We start from the raw sequence: 17,308 nt of genomic DNA, 5'->3' as shown, positions 1-17,308 counted from the left end.
AACATAAATTTGAATAAAATTAAAACTCAAATTACATTTTTTTTAATTTTGAACCCTGCGGAACAGCCACTTTCTTTTTCAAGAGTTAATAATAAAAAAGTACTTTCTCTAATAGGTTTGCCTAAAAAAGCTTTTTCTTTTTGGAAAAAAATTCATATTTACATCTTGTATTTTAGCACAATTATCTTTTAATATTATGCGTTTTTTATAATTTTAAATTGGTACCTTGAGGTTTTAAAAAATTATTTTTTAGTAATTTGAGGTCATTTTTTAGAATGTAAAATGTCAAATTTACTATTCTCATTACTTTATTAAAAATTAATAAATTTTTAAAAAAATTATTTTTAATTTAAAGCACTATTTTTATTTTTAATTTTTAAATATTTCAAAATTTTTCTAAATTTATTATTAATTTTTTAATTAATTAATGAGAATGATAATTTTAGTATTTTACATTCTAAAAAAAACTTTAAAATACTAAAAAATAATTTTTTTAAAATGTTAAAATATTAATTTAAAATTATTAAAAATTTACGAAAAAATAATTATACTAAGAAAGCAGGGTACTAATATTAAATTTCACCCTTTTTTTTTTATTAAATGGATGTTCAATATAATAGGTCGATTGGCCAATCATCGTTTTTAACCTTCACAATCTCAACTCGTCTCTTCCAGCTCTCCAGTTCAACGTGGTCACTTCTTTTAAATTCCCATTTTTCACTGAATAATACAATAAATACATATTATATTAAATATATAATATCCTCCTTCTTTTATTTTCTCTATTTTTCACTGGATAAATAAATCATCAGATATACTAATTGCTCCTGCTAATAATCCAACAACAAGAAGAGAAGACTTCCTTTCCTTTCTTTCCTTCATCACTCAAATCCAATTCAATCTTCTTTCTTTCTTTCTTCCCCAACAAAAATAAAAACAAATTTCCAAAATCCCTTGAAACCGGCGAATTCTCCGCCATGGGTTTCGGCAGAGACCGCGCGAGCTCGTCCTCCAACGAGCTCCGAGATCCGCCGCCGCCGCCGGAGAGAGAAGACACGGCTCTGATCGGCGACGGCAAGCACTTGTCGTCGCAGCCCAAGACCTTCGCCAACCTCTTCATCGCCATCGTCGGCGCCGGCGTTCTCGGCCTCCCCTACACCTTCAAGCGCACCGGCTGGCTCACCACCCTCCTCATGGTCTTCGCCATCGCCGCTCTCACCCACTACTGCATGATGCTCCTCATCCACACCCGCCGCCGTCTCGAAACCCTAACCGGCTTCTCCAAAATTGCGTCTTTCGGCGATTTGGGATTCGCCGTCTGCGGATCCTTCGGGAGAATTCTCGTCGACGTTCTGATAATCCTCGCCCAGGCCGGCTTCTGCGTTGGATATCTAGTCTTCATCGGAAAAACCATGGCCGATTTACTCAATTCCTCGAAAAGCTTCTACATTTTGGGCTGTTTGCCTTTCCAATTAGGGCTAAACTCGATCAAAACCCTCACGCATCTCGCTCCGCTCAGTATTTTCGCTGATGTGGTCGATCTCGGCGCCATGTCCGTCGTCATGGTCCAGGAGGCTCTCGTCGTGGTGAGAAACGGGGCGGTTGTTAGGGCTTTCGGTGGATTCTCCGAGTTCTTCTATGGTTTGGGCGTGGCCGTTTATGCTTTTGAAGGGATTGGTATGGCCTTGCCTTTGGAATCAGAAATGAGAGACAAGAAAAAATTTGGGAAAGTCTTGGCTTTCACAATGGTTTTCCTATCTTTAATCTATGTGGGTTTTGGGATTCTGGGTTACTTAGCTTATGGGGATGAAACACAAGATATAATCACAGCCAACTTGGGTCCAGGAGTTGTAAGCACTCTGGTTAAGCTTGGCCTTTCTGTGAATCTCTTCTTCACTTTGCCTTTAATGATGAACCCAGTTTATGAAATTGTTGAGAGAAGATTCTGGGGTGGGACGTACTGCTTGTGGCTAAGATGGTTGTGGGTTTTGATTGTGATTTTGGTGGCCTTGTTTGTCCCTAACTTTGGTGATTTCTTGTCTTTGGTTGGGAGTGGTGTTTGCTGTGCTTTGGGGTTTGTCTTGCCATCTTTGTTCCATTTCCTGGTTTTCAAGGATGAGATGGGGAAAGTGGCTTGGTTCTCTGATGTCACCATTTTTGTGGTGGGAATCTTTCTTGGGGTATCAGGGACTTGGTACGCTTTGCAAGAGATGTTTGCTGTTAAGGTCTAGAGTTGAACTTTACCAGAGAAAGAAACTCTATTTGTGGTCTACTTTAGTGGGAACTGAAACCGTATTCTTCAAAGGATGGTTGTTTATTTCATTTAATTTTACAATGGATTGTTCGATTTTTAAGGTGAAAAATGGGGTCATCTCCAATGACCCTATGAAAGTACGACGTTTGTAATGCGACAGAAGTTGTTAATTCGCATTATTCCATTTCCATGGAGTTATACGTAGTACACGGTATCTATGTATCTTTTCCTGTACAATGAAGACATATGAAGGGAAATTTTATATGCCAATTCCTTTTTGTCCTTTTTTTTCCTAACTCCTTTCTTTGTGATAAGTTGTGTACACTTCGACATGCTAGAATATTCTTTGTTCGTCTCTCTTGATGCTTGTTGATTTTTCCGAATGTCTCTAAATTGGTTGTGCAACTTGTGCATAGTGATAATATCTGATGTGAATAGTGCCACTCAAAATTTTTGCAAGAAAAGATGCTTCAAACGCATGAATTAAAAAGGTTTTCTTGATTAGTCGAATGGTGGCTGCAAGTTCTCAGAGAGAGGAAATTTTATTTGAAGTGATGTCAATGTTTTTATTCTTCTCTTTCCGTGGATAGACAACGTACGGAGGTGAACAAATATGCACTAGTAAACAGGAGTTAAGAAATCAATGTGTGATTTCTAAAGCTGAACTAATTCAATTTAATCGAGTATCCACAATACAAGGATTACTATTGCAATGCATGGGTGCACAGAAAATCGAAAATGCGAAAGGCAGAGCAATGCTGAAGCCTCCTTTTAGACTGTATGTGTGAGAGCAATACTTGAAGTTATGGCTTTTAGTTTGTGATAAATTGACAATACAGTATTTAGTAGGTGAACCAATTTTAGTTTTGGACTACTGCGATTCATTTTGGACATATATATTTATATATATAAAAGAAGGCTTCAAATCGTGTCCAACCATTGAAACTGAGCTAGTAGTATCGAAATGCAGAGAGTTTAATTGACAGTTCACAATGAGGCAGCTAGTAAGCTAGTGAAAGTGATAAAAGTAGGGTCTGTTTAGTTCGATTCGATGATTCGAGTTTTTAATTTGAATTGAGATGTGACTTTATGTGAGAGCTTTTTACTATAACAAGAAAGTTGGATATTACTATTTTTGAGAGTTTTTTACTGTTACAAAACTCGTAACGATAAAATGAACAGAGCCATAGTATTTAAAGAATCTCACGTGGAAAAGAGATATAGTTAGAATGAAGGTGAAAGGAATATAAATACGAGGGAGGATGGAGAGAGCAACATACTTACCTGGACGGGGTCTATGAGTGATCAAGAAGGCTCATGGCCTAGGTTGGTGACCTCCATTGCACTTGGGAGGGGTACCCGCTTACGGTCTCCCCAAGTGGGAGAGCCAACGTCATAATTTGTGGTAGTGGGGGCCTGCGTTAGCGCGGCCCCTGCTCAATTCTTCTAGTTTAAACGTTCCTGCGCTATTGCAACTAACGTCATCAAATTTATTTTGGTTTTCATATTATTTTGTGCGTTAATTTGCTTTCACGATTTCTGTTTGTCAACTCTTTCTAAAGCGAAAGATAGCCTGGCCTTTGCTTTTGTAATTGGATGGCCAGTGGGTTTGATGTAGTTAAAACTTATTTCATTGCTGCCCCAACTTTACATTGAATGGCTTGGTGTAGTTATTATCCTTTTCATTGCTACCCTTGGGTGGATATTGAAATTGAACCTGTTTCTGGATTTTTAAATTTGTAGATTTTGGTTTGCATGCTACAGTTTTTCCATCGGGATTTCCTGCAAATGCGATAAGAAAAACGTTTACCGACACCACCGGTGTTAAGTACCATCATTAATAAGAGATAGATCTCATTAATAGGAGGTAGATCCCATACATTACATGACTTACGTTTTATTAATGGATGGTACTTAACACCGTCGGTGACCTATAACATTGCTCATATTTTTTATTTTATCTATGTATTGTTTATCCCTAAATAGAATGATTTTAGAAAGTATATAATGAGTGATTGGGTTCTTCCTAGAGAAAGGATATGTATTAATTGATTGATAGATATAACAAACAATTAATTATAACAAATATAAAAATAATGGTGGGCGAAAACTGGAATGAACCATTTTTCATTAAAAAAAAAAAAAGTTAGAACCAGAAACAGCTGTATCTTCACAGCAACTAAGCTAATTACAAATTAACTGATCCACGTCACCTGGCTTAACAGCAGCATTACAAATGAGGATCTTCACAGTCCAAAAGGGGAAAAACTGGAAGGGCTAGTAACGAGACGTGCAACGAAAAATAAAAAATAAAGATAAACTCTACCTGCTTTTAGGGGGATATTACCAAAAAAGTGTCTTATATTGAGGAGAAAAATGGCACAACTCAATAAGTAAATATATTCATCAAATGTATAACCATGTAGAAGGTAATGCCCGAACGAAAAGGGAATTTTCATCTCAAGAAAGCTGGGTAAAAAGGAAAGAATTGAAGGAAAAGGAAATACACAAGGTGAATACAAAAAATTACATCACAAGCATTCAGTGGTGGCATACTATATCACTCGAGGAAGAAAAAAAAAGGTCCCACGATGGCATCATCTATATACGGCACTACTAAGGCTTGAATGAGGAAGAGCAAATACAAATAGAGGCGGAACTATCCAACTAAAAAGCACTCCAATTATCAGAGCTTCTCCTTGGAGTTTGATTGTCCAGTGACGTCCTAAATGGTCCCGAAGACCCAAAAGGGTCCGAGTCATCGAATGCTGGGAATCCATGACTTTGATCGTAGTCTGTAGTGCTGCGCATCGAATCAAATCTTGCAAATGTGTTGTCCTTCTGAGCGAAGAATCCACTGTCATGCGCATTGAAAGAATCAAACCTTGAGAAGCTGTTAAACGAGGGTTCTGAACTATTATTGTAACTTGTTGGTGAGTTGCCTATATTGTAGAGTGGAGTGCTAGGAACAGATTCGTCAAAAGTGAATGCGCGGCTGCTCTGGGAGAAAGCACTTGCTTGAGACGACCCAGTTCTAATAGGATTTAAGCCAAAATCTCCGGAATCAAAAAAGTAGTTGTCACTATTTCTATCATGATCTGTATCCTGTTTGAGGACAATTAACACATAAGAAAATGGATAAACACATTTCAAACGGTTCAATACTGGCTAATTAAAAGCACAGGCCAGTATATTGACAGCCATCAAAATCTAATATAGAAGGAAAAAAAAAAAAAGAATCTTAAGTGCTCATAAGGTGTTCATGGGGAAGGGCGTAACAAGACTGCTACTTCAGTAGAAAAATATTTCTGGCAAAATTATACCAGCTGCAAAAATTTGCAGCTGAACAATTTTCAGCAGATTCTAGCAATTTAAAAATTCACGTATTCACCCTAAAAAAAAAGTCTGCATATTCAAAAATTAAGCTCTACTTGTTTTTAATAAAAAAAAAATTATGTTCTTCCCAAGAAAGCAGCAGAAGCATTTATGCCATTAATTTCTGCCATAAAATATTTCCAAATTCTACATAACAATAAATTCTGGCATCTGAAAACTTGCAATTGAAAAGAAGGAACCATTTAGATCCTGAGATGAATGTCAGTGATACCCACATTACTCAAATTATGGGCTAAGGTTTTGAGAGCTGCTTCACTTTCTTGGGTCTTTCCCGCCCAAAGCAACGCAATTCTGGTAGAAGACCTATTTGGTTTTGGAAAGGGGAAAAAAGGTAAAACAATGTGGAAAGCAATGGTTTTAGCCACGCTATGGGTGGTTTGGCTTGATAGAGATAAGAGGATCTTTGAAGAGAAGGAGATGCTTATAGAGGACCTATTTGAGAAGGCGAAACGCATCTCTCTGGGCTTCTATAGATAAATTATTTACGGATTTCCCATTATCCTTGATTTTGCTTAGTTGGGAAGATATTCTGGTTTAGTCTGTTCTGATCTTTTCCAGTTTGTTTTAACGAGTGTTGGCTGTTTTTAGTTTGGTCGTTTAGTCTTTATGTTTTGGTGGTTGTTTTTTTTTTTTTTTGGTTAGTTTCTATACAACGTTCTTCCCAAGAAAGCAGCAGAAGCATTTAGGCCATTAATTTCTGCCATAAAAGCCAGAAAATATTTCCAAACTCTAGATAACAATAAATTTTGGGTTCTGGAAACTTGCAAAGCAATTGAAATGCACAAGGAACCATTTGGACCCCGAGATGAATGTTAGTGATACCCACATTACTCAAGTTAGTTGAATTATTTTACTTACCTTCAGGGTGCTACTTGCATTAAAACCCCACACGGAGTCAATGTCATCATTAGCGTCAAATGCCCATGCTGATTCATCAAAACCCTTATCACTAGAAAAGGGAGACCCCGTACCACCATGGTCACTGCACAAACCATTTGACAATTTTGTAAGGATTCAAATAAAAAAAATCCAATGGTCAATTCTGGGCTAACAATTGAAAAAAAAATGCGACTAGAAAAACAGATCCATCTTTTGTTAAATATAGTAGATGAGAACTTCCCGTAACAGGCATTCTTTACACACAACGTTTTTGTATCTGTAGTTGACTAGTGCAGGAATTTTGTCTGGGTTGCCCTCAAGAGTTGGCATACATAGGAGAGGATAACTATGAAGATATAAAATATTAGATTAACAGTGTCTACATGAATTAAATTTCTAGATGAGAATTATCAAGACCATTTAGAGACATATATGGGCATGTTTAAAAGGACGCATTAGTCATCTGCAACAGAAACCATAAAGATGTACATGGAGAAGAATGATAGGTAGTAGGTACTATGATGAGACATAAGCACATTGTGAAAAGAAGGAAGTTAGGACATCAAAGAGGTCATGATAGTCTTTAATTCAAAGGTGGACAGGTACTGTACATAGCGAGAACCATTTATACTTCTGCAAGATAAGTGCAATGTTAAGCCGATTTCTTACTTGATAGTTTGATTATAAAATAATGAAAAGTAACAGACAAAAATGAAGAGCAAATGAGTTAGTAAAGATTATTTATGTGTAATACTCAGCAAAGTGGAAGTGTCAATCATGGAGATTACTTTAGCATACGGAACACTAAAGCCCGAAAAGAAAATACCTTTTGGTTTCCTTATCACGGGGTGAGGCATCTGAACCAATCGCCTTTCCAAAGTAAGAATCTGACAGTTCTCCAGATGGGCTTCCAATGGCACTGCTTGCAATTGGACTGTTTGGAGAACTTTTTCCCAAATCCTCACTTTTGTTATGTGCAGATCCATTTTCAACGACCCGTTCATCCACACTCTCGGCTTTATCTGACTTGAGATCTGCTTTAGGGGAAGCGGTGGCTTTTGGACTTTCAACAATGGAGGGTTCTTTATTCTGAGACAATGTAGATTTCTGTTTTGGAGGTGCTATGATATTTTGCACGTCAAGAGTGAGCTCCTTGACAAAAGTAAATCCTGAAAAGCATAGTTATGCCTCAGCTACCATGACTCATAAATCCATGTTCAAATTTTTAATACAGAAAACCGCAGGCAGACAAAATAACAAACTGATGATTAAAGTATGGTGAGCCTGTAACTCTTACAAGCAAAAAAAAATGAAGAGAAAAAGGCCTAAATGCAATAAACCCAACCACAAACTCACAAATCATTTACCAACTTGCAAGGGCGCTTGAGCCACGAACACCACCATTTTAACCAATTACACATATTAACTTGGGCCAACATACACATATTAACTTGCAAAGGCTCAAGGCATATGTGAGTTACTTTGGATTAAAATTGTTCTAAGTGATTTAGGGATCAAGTGGGAAGGAACAATGAAGCTATACTGTGATAACAAGTCCACCATCAGTATTGCTCATAATCCGGTTCAGCATGACCGAACCAAGCACTTGGAAATTGACCGACATTTCATCAAGGAAAAGCTTGAAAGTGGTCTAATTTGCACTCCCTACGTTCCTACAAACAGGCAACTGGCCGACATCTTAACCAAGGGTCTATCTGTCACCGCATTTCAAAGCATCATCCGCAAATTAGGAATGGAAAACATCCACTCACCAACTTGAGGAAGAGTGTTGACGAATCTTCAAGGATTCGTTGACTCTATTTTTAAGGGAATTTGTTCCTGATTTCCAGAGTCAAAGCAAGCTGGAAATTCTTGTATATTAGGCCTTTATTTGTAATTAGTGCTGAATATTATGTTACCACAAATAGCTCCTAGGTAGACTATTTTGTAACCTATAAATAGGCTGTACAGTTTATGAGGAATATAACAATTAGTTCATCAATTTGTTCACCAATACATGTCTAGCAATGACAAGATTCTTCTCTATATAATGATTTTATGATGTTGGATGACAGAAGTGGTAGCTTTAAGCATCAAATTTCTACTCTCCTAAAGCTAATTGGCACCACTTGGAGTTTCTTAAGCAATTTTGATATACCTTCATCTTCAAATTTGTCCCAATCTTCATCCCAATCAGCAGCTCCTTCCTGGATTCCAGGTTGCCAGCCTTATTTAGACATCAAGAGAGACAGAGAGAAAAAGAAAGAAGTCAAAAACACAAATAATGAATGATAAACTATTCAGGTAACTAAAAAGTATTATTTAGATTAAATGAAAATTGCATGCCCAGGAAAACCTAGCAGCTAGGATATAACATATGCAGACCACTATTATTATTATTATTATTATTATATTTTTCTGTGCGGGATGTGGGGTGGGGGAAGGACCTTTGTTAGGATCCTGGTTGAGTCCCACATTGCTAAAGTATGGGCTTAGCATGTGGGTTTATAACCACTTGGGCACCATCTCCCTACAAGCTAACTTTTGGGGATGAGTTCTACCCAAGGGTTATAACAATTGGTATCAGAGCCTGCCCCACCTCAGGCCCACAATGCGGAAGGGGCACCTGGAAAGGCCAGAGTGGGCCATCCAGAGTGGGCCGCCGTGGACGTCGGTGTCGGAAGCGTGGTGGTATGTTAGAATCCTGGTTGATTCCCACATTGCTAAAATATGGGCTTAGCATGTGGGTTTATAACCACTTGGGCACCCTCTCCCTACAAGCTAGCTTTTGGGGATGAGTTCTACCCAAGGGTTATAACAACCTTGTACAAAAATTAGGTCTTGAAATCTATAAGGTCACCAAATTGATTAGTATCTTACCAAATGGAAGCTCAGTCAACGTTATGGGTTTTCCACGTAATCCATATTTCTTGCATCTCTCATTGAGAGCTTTTACGAGTTCATCAAGATCTGATTGAATACGTTCCGCACGGGCCTGAAAGTTTCGGTTCACAACTTAGGCAAATTCTTAAAAGATATTCATTGGCCAAAACTGACTTTCACTTTACCTGAAGAACGCCATCAGCACTGCCATCATGTTCCATCTTAACAATTGTCCGATACAACTCCATTTTTTTCTCCTGCATAAGTATCCAACATGAAATTGATTTAAAAACACATTAATGCAAATAAACGTGCATATGATTTGACATAATTATAAGCAACATTTTCTGCCTATATTTGATACAAACTAGTAGATGGGGATTAAGGCTTGTTGTTGTTATTGGATACAAACTAGTAAGAATAACAGCAGGCAACAAAATACATGAAACCATAGAAAGGAATGAGAAAATGAGGGATGGGAAATGTAACTCCGGATGATGAGGCTGGTGCTGATTGTGTACTTATGCTTACTAATAATGTAACCCTCTTTCAGACACTGGCGAGTTTAAAACTAAAGCATTAAAATTTGTTAACTGGAATTTGTTAAGGAAAAGGGGTGGGTTTAAACTTTAAAAGAGTCTTAAATTCACAGACGGAATGTTGACATACTCTCTTATGAATACAAGAAATACAAGCCACACTGACACATATTTGAGTAACTAATAAAAAAGGGGACCACCTCGTTCATCAGTTTCACCACAGTTAAGACCATACCTGGATGTCACGAAAAGTAGCTTCTTCAATAGTTAGTTTGGAAGCTACATCTCCAGTTTGTTTATACTTCTCTTCATATTTCCTGGCCAGAGACTCAACCTGCAAAACATGCAGTTTTCGCACACTATAGTTATTAACTTAGATAAGGAGTACACACATGCAAGTTCTGTCTCCAAGAAGATACCTCTCTTTTATCAACTAGTGACCTTTCCATAATCTCATTAACCCGGTTGTCACATCTACTCTTGTAGAGAACCTGACAGAGAAGAAAATTAGCGAAACAACTAATGGCATGTTTATTTCACTGGTTCGGCTCAGTTCAGTTCAGTTCGAGCTGTGAATTAAGTTCAAAATCGTGTTTGGTAAGCACACGGTCCGAATTGTATTTCCCGTTTAAACTGAGTTAAACTGTCCAACTTAGAGTTTAACTCCCCCCTCCATTTCAATAGTTCAAACCATTTTTGAATAGTAAAAAATGTTCATTCTCTCTGCTTTTTACACCTACCAAACACAAATTCGGACTTTATTCTCTGTTTATATTTAAACTTTAACTGCACATCCAAACGCTAATTCGGACTACAATTTAAACCATACGGTTTGGATTTTTCTGTTCAAATAGAAAAGTTCAAATCAACACAATTTGAACCAACGAACCAAACAGGGCATAAGTAATCTGTAAAGTACAGTAACACTAGTAATATTTACTCATACCACGTCTGCTACTTGTCAGAAGGCATCCAACTTCCAAGAGGTGAAACTAAGAGCATGATATATTCATACCAGTGAACTAGATGCAGTAAATATTATTTCTTTTAATAAATGCAAGAATATTACTGTGTCATATGAACACCTTTCAAAAGTTTCTAAGCTCATACTTGCAAACAAAATACACCTCCACTTTGAAACATGTTGCAATCCAGAAAGCTTACGTATAGAACAAAAACATCAAAAGATGAATTCGGATTGTAAACATAAGTAATTTTTCTGATCCCTCCTTGTTTCCAAGCATTTTTAGAATCTTAATGCTGAACAAGAGAAGGAGAGACATTTGAACATATATATTGGCCTGCTTGAGGATGCTACTCAAGTGTTAACGTCCTTGTCAATCCATGGAGTTATGCTTGATTGACAAAGCATGCGACTATTTTAAATGGGGTTTGCCATCTGCCAGAAAAAAAATAATGCATGGAAATGTTTGTTCTAATTATTGGAAACCAACCACATCCACAAATGTGGCATTTGGCAAGAGAATAAACAAACTGTTTCTGAACTAAATAGTAAGATATACAAACAATAATCCTCTTAAGGATGCACTACGCGACTACCAAATGCATATAAGGCTCAACAATAAAGAAAAGGCACCAAAAAAATGGATACTCACGAGTTCTTGCATTTTTGCACGGTAAAACTCAATTTTCTCCTTCGAATCCAGAATTTCTTTCTCTAGCTCTTCTACCTTCACACACAAATAGAGTCAGAAGAAAAGAGTATCTAAATCCTTAAAAAACAAAATGAACGGGAAGTATTATACGGTGTGCAGCAGAGAAAACGACACTAAAAATGGAAAGAAAAAAAAAAGAAAGAATACTTGAGTTTATAAATAATGCCCGAATGATATACAGAATCGTCAGAAAAGGTGGGAAATTGGAAAACTGCTGTGCATATCACTCACTCCAGCTCCATAACAGAACTTTTAACTTAGATTTAACTGATTCTTCAAATGAGAAGGGTGCTTAGAAATGGAGGAGCAAGTCCACAGGAAAAAAAAAAAAAAAAAGGTTTTTTGACATGTCACGTGCCATCCTATAATTGTGAAGATATCCTGAAACAAACAGAATCTAAGATTTGACCCTACTAAAAGCTAATAACCTCCCATATAAATTAAAACGTTAGAGCTTGTGGTTAGGAAAAACAGAGCAATAAATTACTACGGAGATGGAGATAAATATTTGTAAACGACATAAGGAAATTCTGAGGGGAATAGCTTCAAGTTGAAAATGTTACAAAAGAACTTTAAATAAAAAAAACACCGTAACCATAGGAATTCAGTCCACATAAACAAATGTCAGAACACGCTTATTTTACCCATCACAATATAAGAGAATCCTGAAGTTCTCAGGATAAGAACATTCCCCAGAAAGAAGAATTGGAGACAACTAAAGAAGTACCTTCTTATCAGCTTCTGTCGCTTCTTTAAACTTTGAAGTAAGTGAATTCTGCTCCTCCGTGCTGAGTTGGTCTACGAGGTGTTTTTCCAACTCTGGAACTCTTGGTTTTGGCTGTTTAGCCTGCGGCTCCTCATCAGCCTTGGGAACAGCGGGTGGCAATGGTGGCCTTGGTGCAACAGGAGGCATCATGTGTCGAGCACCAGGACCGGGCATCACTTGATGCTGCTGCAAGGGTTTAGTAGGATGTTGCTGAAAACCTTGAGAGAAAATAGGCAAGAAGGGTTAAAAGGTTCAAGGGAGAAATCAATCTTCCACAAAAGTGGAATCTAATTAAAGAATAAATGATTCAATTAGTGAAGTAATACCAGATGGTCTCCAAGCTCCATCACTAGCATTACTGTAGTCAGTAGGTTGAGCAAAGCTAGAACCATCATATATGATGCTGCTTGGAAGAACTGCTGGCAGAGGACGTCCTTCCCTATATCTCTCCATCAAATATAGAGCAATGCAGAACTCCCTAAGAGATAGCATGCTATCATTATCCTGATCGGATAAATCCCATACTTGCTTCAGAACCTCTGTTAGATGTAAACAATGAATAATGGTGAGAGTATGGAACAACACAACTTAGAAGTGTCTTTAAGAAGCTTTCTACACAAATATATTATACATGAGCATGCTAACTTCAACCGAACAGGAGAAAAAGTTTGGAATTCTCCTATAAGTACTGAAATTTCGAGGTTATATCATCCTAACTCTGAGTCCCAAGTCTGTTTTCCAGATCCAACTAGCATACACTAGTACAAACAAAATACTGGATGCCAAAGGCTAATTTAACACTATAAACTGATAAAAAGGCATTATAGACAAAAATAGGCTTGTTAAAAGCTTAAAATTTACACTGCATGCTCACAATGGTATACAAAAAGCACAAAATGGTGAAGATAATTGAAGCAGAAAGAGAGAGAGCGAGCAAGAGGAAGGGGGAATAACAACCACTTGGAATTCAACATATAAGCCACAAAATCATGATTGACAACAAAATCTTCTCAAATGGAATTTCAAGGGTTAATGTAACTTAGGCTGTTATTTGCACATATTCAGGTACGCACAGGCAAAATGCTAAGTAGGTAATATAACCTAGACTCATACTATAATAAGGTTGGAAAACGTTACAGTGATAGCATGGACTGTATCAGGTAAAAAGAGTTTGTAGCATTTACAAAACAAAACAAAACCAGAAATATACAGAATGTAGATAAAGACTTCAATAAACTACATTTTATGCAGATAAAAGACAAATGCCCAGAGCTAAAATTCAGAAGTGAGCTTCTACCTCTAGGCAATCTCCAACTCAGAAACAGATTACGTGCTTGTTCACCAGTGATTTTCCCATCTTTGTCCGTATCTACTTCAACAAAGACTTTTGTGTACTTCTGAACTGATGTTTGAGTCATCTTAGGCCATGGCATCTGCAACTGACCCGATGCAGAGTTCTGTGTAACTCCAGGTATAGATGTAGAGGTAGTTTGAGCTGAGACCTCCTTGTTTGGTTTCGCAAATGACTGGGTTGCTTGGAACTGACCACCAGCAGTTTGTGTTGTCACTGTAGCCTGCACAGAATCAAAAGCAGCAGGTCTAACTGAAGGCTGAGACCCGACTATATTTGGAGCAAGGGCTGGAGTGACAGGTAAGCTGCGGGAAGAAGCATCTTGCTTTGGTTGCAATGGGGTTGCAGAAAACACACCACTTCCAAAAAATGAGTCAGAAGCAAACCCATTACCAGAAATATCCAGTTCTTTAGTATCCTTAGCAGGAGGTCCTAATGGCTTCATCCCAGAAGGTGGTTGTAAAGTTGTTGATACTGATGTTGCCAACCCAAGTCCATCCAAACCCAAGGACGGACTACTCCCTTGCGAGGATGTTCCAGGAGGAGCACTAACCGTCCTTCCAATAGTCCAATCACCTGATATGCTTGAGTTTGGAGGGCGAGGCCCTGCCACAACATTACCTCCCCTAGGAAATCCTTGGGTGGCAACGCCTTGAGCCAATTGAGGTGCTGAAGCGGATGTCGGAAGGGGAGGCTTGCTTGCAATTACCTGTGGTGCCCCAAATCCCGGATTTTGGGATAATGTTGGAGTAACAGTGCTACTCAGAGTGGTAGACGGTGGTGCTGGAGTAGAATTGGACAGTGGTTGAGGTGTGGCCATAATATTTATTTGTGGTGCAGGTATTTTAGCTGCTGCAGGGCCATACAATGCTGCTTTCACGATTTCTGGGGTCAGATCACGCTTACTTTGTGCCACAGTAACAAGCTTAAGAGCATTATAGAACTCTGCCCGGCCCAGGAAACCGATCTGCCTCTGGTCAGCATGTGCCCATATCTGCCAAAACAATTAAGTAGTGTCAACTACAACTGAACCTAAGGCAGATCTGACAATAAATAAATCAGAAAGTTGCAAAACAAATGCATGAATCCTATTCAATTATCAATTATTCAGATTCAGTTAAGACCATCTTCCACATATAGAGTATGAACGGGCATTATAATTTATGTAATTGATATGTGTCCACCTATAAGTTCAATGCTACAACTTTGATTGTCTAGTTCTAGTATTATTCAAACCCAGAACTACTTAAAGGCATTCTGCTGTAGGTTTTCACAACTATAAAATACTGTTATTCTTCAAAAAGGTCTGCACGAATCCTTCTAGTTACATTTTCAGGCATGACGGCTGGCAACTAGAACCTGCCCAAGTGCCTATCTCCCAAGTTTAGTAGTTCAAAGTCAAATAAGCGCATGAATAAACTAACATTTATTTGGAGATAGGAAAATGTTTACCAAACACTAACACCGTTACGATTACAAGATATGAAGCTCATTTGGCAAAATCTTACACCCTCGGTGACAGTACTCTTCTATATCCTCTCGTCTAATTCATCGTTCTTCTAATAAATCTAACTATAATCAACTCGTATTCAATAAACACAAACACAGACTAAAAAGAATCGGAAAAATATTCAGCACCGAACAGAGAGTTAAATTGTATTAAGCTAAGACTAATCACTTAAATCGCAAATAGACAAGTAATTCAGATAAGTCTGATCCAGAACACATCCCCATCCACGTCAAATCACAAGATACAACTCCAATTACGCATGCGAACACACGCAACGAAACATATTAAGACTCATAAATGCACAAACAAACACCATATTTGTCTATAACTCAACGAGAGAGAGAGAGAGTACCTGTGCAAGGACCTGTCTCGGCAGACCGGAGCCTTGGAGGAAAGAGACGGCCTCGGCGCCGCTAATTCTGCCATCGCGGTCCAAATCAGCTCGCCGGAAATACGCATCGAACAGATCCACGTTCGCCGGTTGGTTCTGCGGCGAAGCCATAGCTGGATTGACGGTTCGCAGATCAGACCATGAAAATCAGCCCTAAGGAAGCGCTGGTGCGCCGAGAACGACGGAGGCGAAGAGCAATGGAGCGACGATCGAAAAGCCCTAATCGGAGACCATAACGAGAGGGGTGTTGTTCGCAATCCTTCCTTCTCCTCCGATGAAGAGGAAGAAAAAGGTAAAATGATAGACGTTTTCAATTTTCTGTTCTTCCAAAAAAAAAAAAAAAAATGCGACCACTTTGATTGGGGAATATCAGAACTGACACAGGCCTTGTGGCCCGGCCCATTAGGTACCACCACCGACCAACGACAACGAAAATTTATAAAATGTAAGTTTTTAGAAAATTAAGAGGAAACAAAATTGTATCTCTTTGGCTGTGGATTAGAACTGGTAATTCGTGTCACATATCATATTTATATCATATTTTAATTATTTTTTTTAAATTTGAAGTCAATCTGAACACGATCTGTAATACGAAATTTTTTAAAAACCGCAACACAAACACAACACGATCAATTTACGGGTTGACATGACACGAAAATGACCCGTGACACGAAATTAACCCGTGAACCCAAAATTGATACGAAAATTATATACTTTTATTTAGTTTTTTACATATTAGAAATAACTTAAAATTCATAACACACTAAAATACAATAACACCCATTGAAATTAAGCGAATAATAGTTAAGATTTTGAATATAACTATCATAATATCATAAGTTCATAATAAAATTAAAAATATGTAATGAAAAATATATGTATTTTTTATTCTCTACGAGTTTCGTGTCGTGTTCAGATTTTGCGGGTCCAACCTGAAATTGACCTGTGTTTTTCATGTCAATTTCAAGTCGATCCAATTATGACCCAAACCTCTTTTTTCTTAACCCTAACCTACAAAATTCGTGTCGTTTTTTAGTCGTGTTGTCATGTCGTAACCCATATTACCGGCCCTACTGTAGATTACCTCTTAGGGGTAAGTACTAAAAAAATGTGTTGTGAAAGAGACCCTTTTTTTAAGATATATTAAAAACGGTTGTTCTGCATAAAATGTGATATTAACTATATGTTAAAGTGAGATATTGCTACTTTTCGGTCTTTTTATTAAATATATACAGTCACGTACAACATTAACACTTATTAAATATACAGTCACATACAACATTAACACTTATTGCTTTCTCTCATAGAAATTGTGTTCTTCTTTTATTTATTTTTTGCCTTTACGTTTTGTTGTCGTTTGAGAGGGAACTTATCTTCATTTGTCAAGGTTTGTCGTTTCTATCTGACGCCTTTGTATGCTATTGAAGCTTTTACCTTTTCCATTTCTTACAGATGTTTTCCTTGCCGATCCCAAAGATATTCTTGTCTGTGGCTTCTTTTTTTTTAAAAGTTAGATTTGATCTTTTTGTCGTTTATAGTAGATATCGTCGTTCTTAATAATGTTGCTGATTATGTCAATTGTAAGAAAATTGTCGTTTTTTTACTTAAATTTAAGAACATTATCATTTGTCAAAGATGTCGTCCCTTTACGCAAATTTGTGTT

General features: G+C 37.6%; 2 protein-coding genes and 1 non-coding gene across 4 annotated transcripts; 2 read left to right on the top strand and 1 right to left on the bottom strand.

The window, feature by feature from the left end:
• The first annotated feature begins 808 nt into the window (after nt 1–808).
• On the top strand, nt 809–2,524 carry LOC21396884 (amino acid transporter AVT3C). The gene has a single exon (XM_010092394.2). It carries the CDS (start codon nt 978–980, stop codon nt 2,229–2,231), a length of 1,254 nt encoding a protein of 417 aa, XP_010090696.1. The 5' UTR covers nt 809–977; the 3' UTR covers nt 2,232–2,524.
• A 1,006-nt stretch (nt 2,525–3,530) lies between these two features.
• Nucleotides 3,531–3,691, top strand: LOC112090492. The gene has a single exon (XR_002901669.1). It is a non-coding gene; the product is annotated as a U1 spliceosomal RNA (small nuclear RNA).
• Nucleotides 3,692–4,687: 996 nt separating this feature from the next.
• LOC21396883 (actin cytoskeleton-regulatory complex protein PAN1) lies at nt 4,688–15,958 on the bottom strand. 2 transcript variants are annotated; one of them, XM_010092393.2, is made up of 13 exons: nt 15,607–15,958; nt 13,691–14,738; nt 12,720–12,932; nt 12,355–12,611; nt 11,568–11,642; nt 10,371–10,442; nt 10,187–10,285; nt 9,598–9,669; nt 9,410–9,524; nt 8,688–8,756; nt 7,356–7,698; nt 6,509–6,632; nt 4,688–5,359 (listed from the first exon to the last, which is right to left on the bottom strand). In XM_010092393.2, the coding sequence occupies exons 1-13, from the start codon at nt 15,754–15,756 to the stop codon at nt 4,922–4,924; spliced, it is 3,075 nt and encodes a 1,024-aa protein (XP_010090695.1). In that variant the 5' UTR covers nt 15,757–15,958; the 3' UTR covers nt 4,688–4,921. The 2 variants fall into 2 exon arrangements, with proteins under 2 accessions (XP_010090695.1, XP_024017646.1); XM_024161878.1 differs by lacking the exons at nt 4,688–5,359; nt 6,509–6,632 and adding an exon at nt 6,645–6,875.
• Nucleotides 15,959–17,308: the final 1,350 nt, after the last annotated feature.

Source organism: Morus notabilis, unplaced genomic scaffold (assembly GCF_000414095.1).
Source record: "Morus notabilis unplaced genomic scaffold, ASM41409v2 Scaffold338, whole genome shotgun sequence".
Lineage (NCBI taxonomy): Eukaryota > Viridiplantae > Streptophyta > Magnoliopsida > Rosales > Moraceae > Morus > Morus notabilis.
This window is presented reverse-complemented; position numbering and strand designations above follow the sequence as displayed.

What these genes read in the sequence shown, in the direction of transcription:
- LOC21396884 (XM_010092394.2), top strand. Translation starts at nt 978, where the DNA reads ATGGGTTTCGGCAGAGACCGCGCGAGCTCGTCCTCCAACGAGCTCCGA.
- LOC21396883 (XM_010092393.2), bottom strand. Translation starts at nt 15,756, where the DNA reads ATGGCTTCGCCGCAGAACCAACCGGCGAACGTGGATCTGTTCGATGCG. An exon ending in GTGCTGATGGCGTTCTTCAG is followed by an intron (nt 9,525 to 9,597) that starts GTAAAGTGAAAG and finishes CGAAACTTTCAG; the next exon opens with GCCCGTGCGGAACGTATTCA. An exon ending in ATGCAAGTAGCACCCTGAAG is followed by an intron (nt 5,360 to 6,508) that starts GTAAGTAAAATA and finishes GTCCTCAAACAG; the next exon opens with GATACAGATCATGATAGAAA.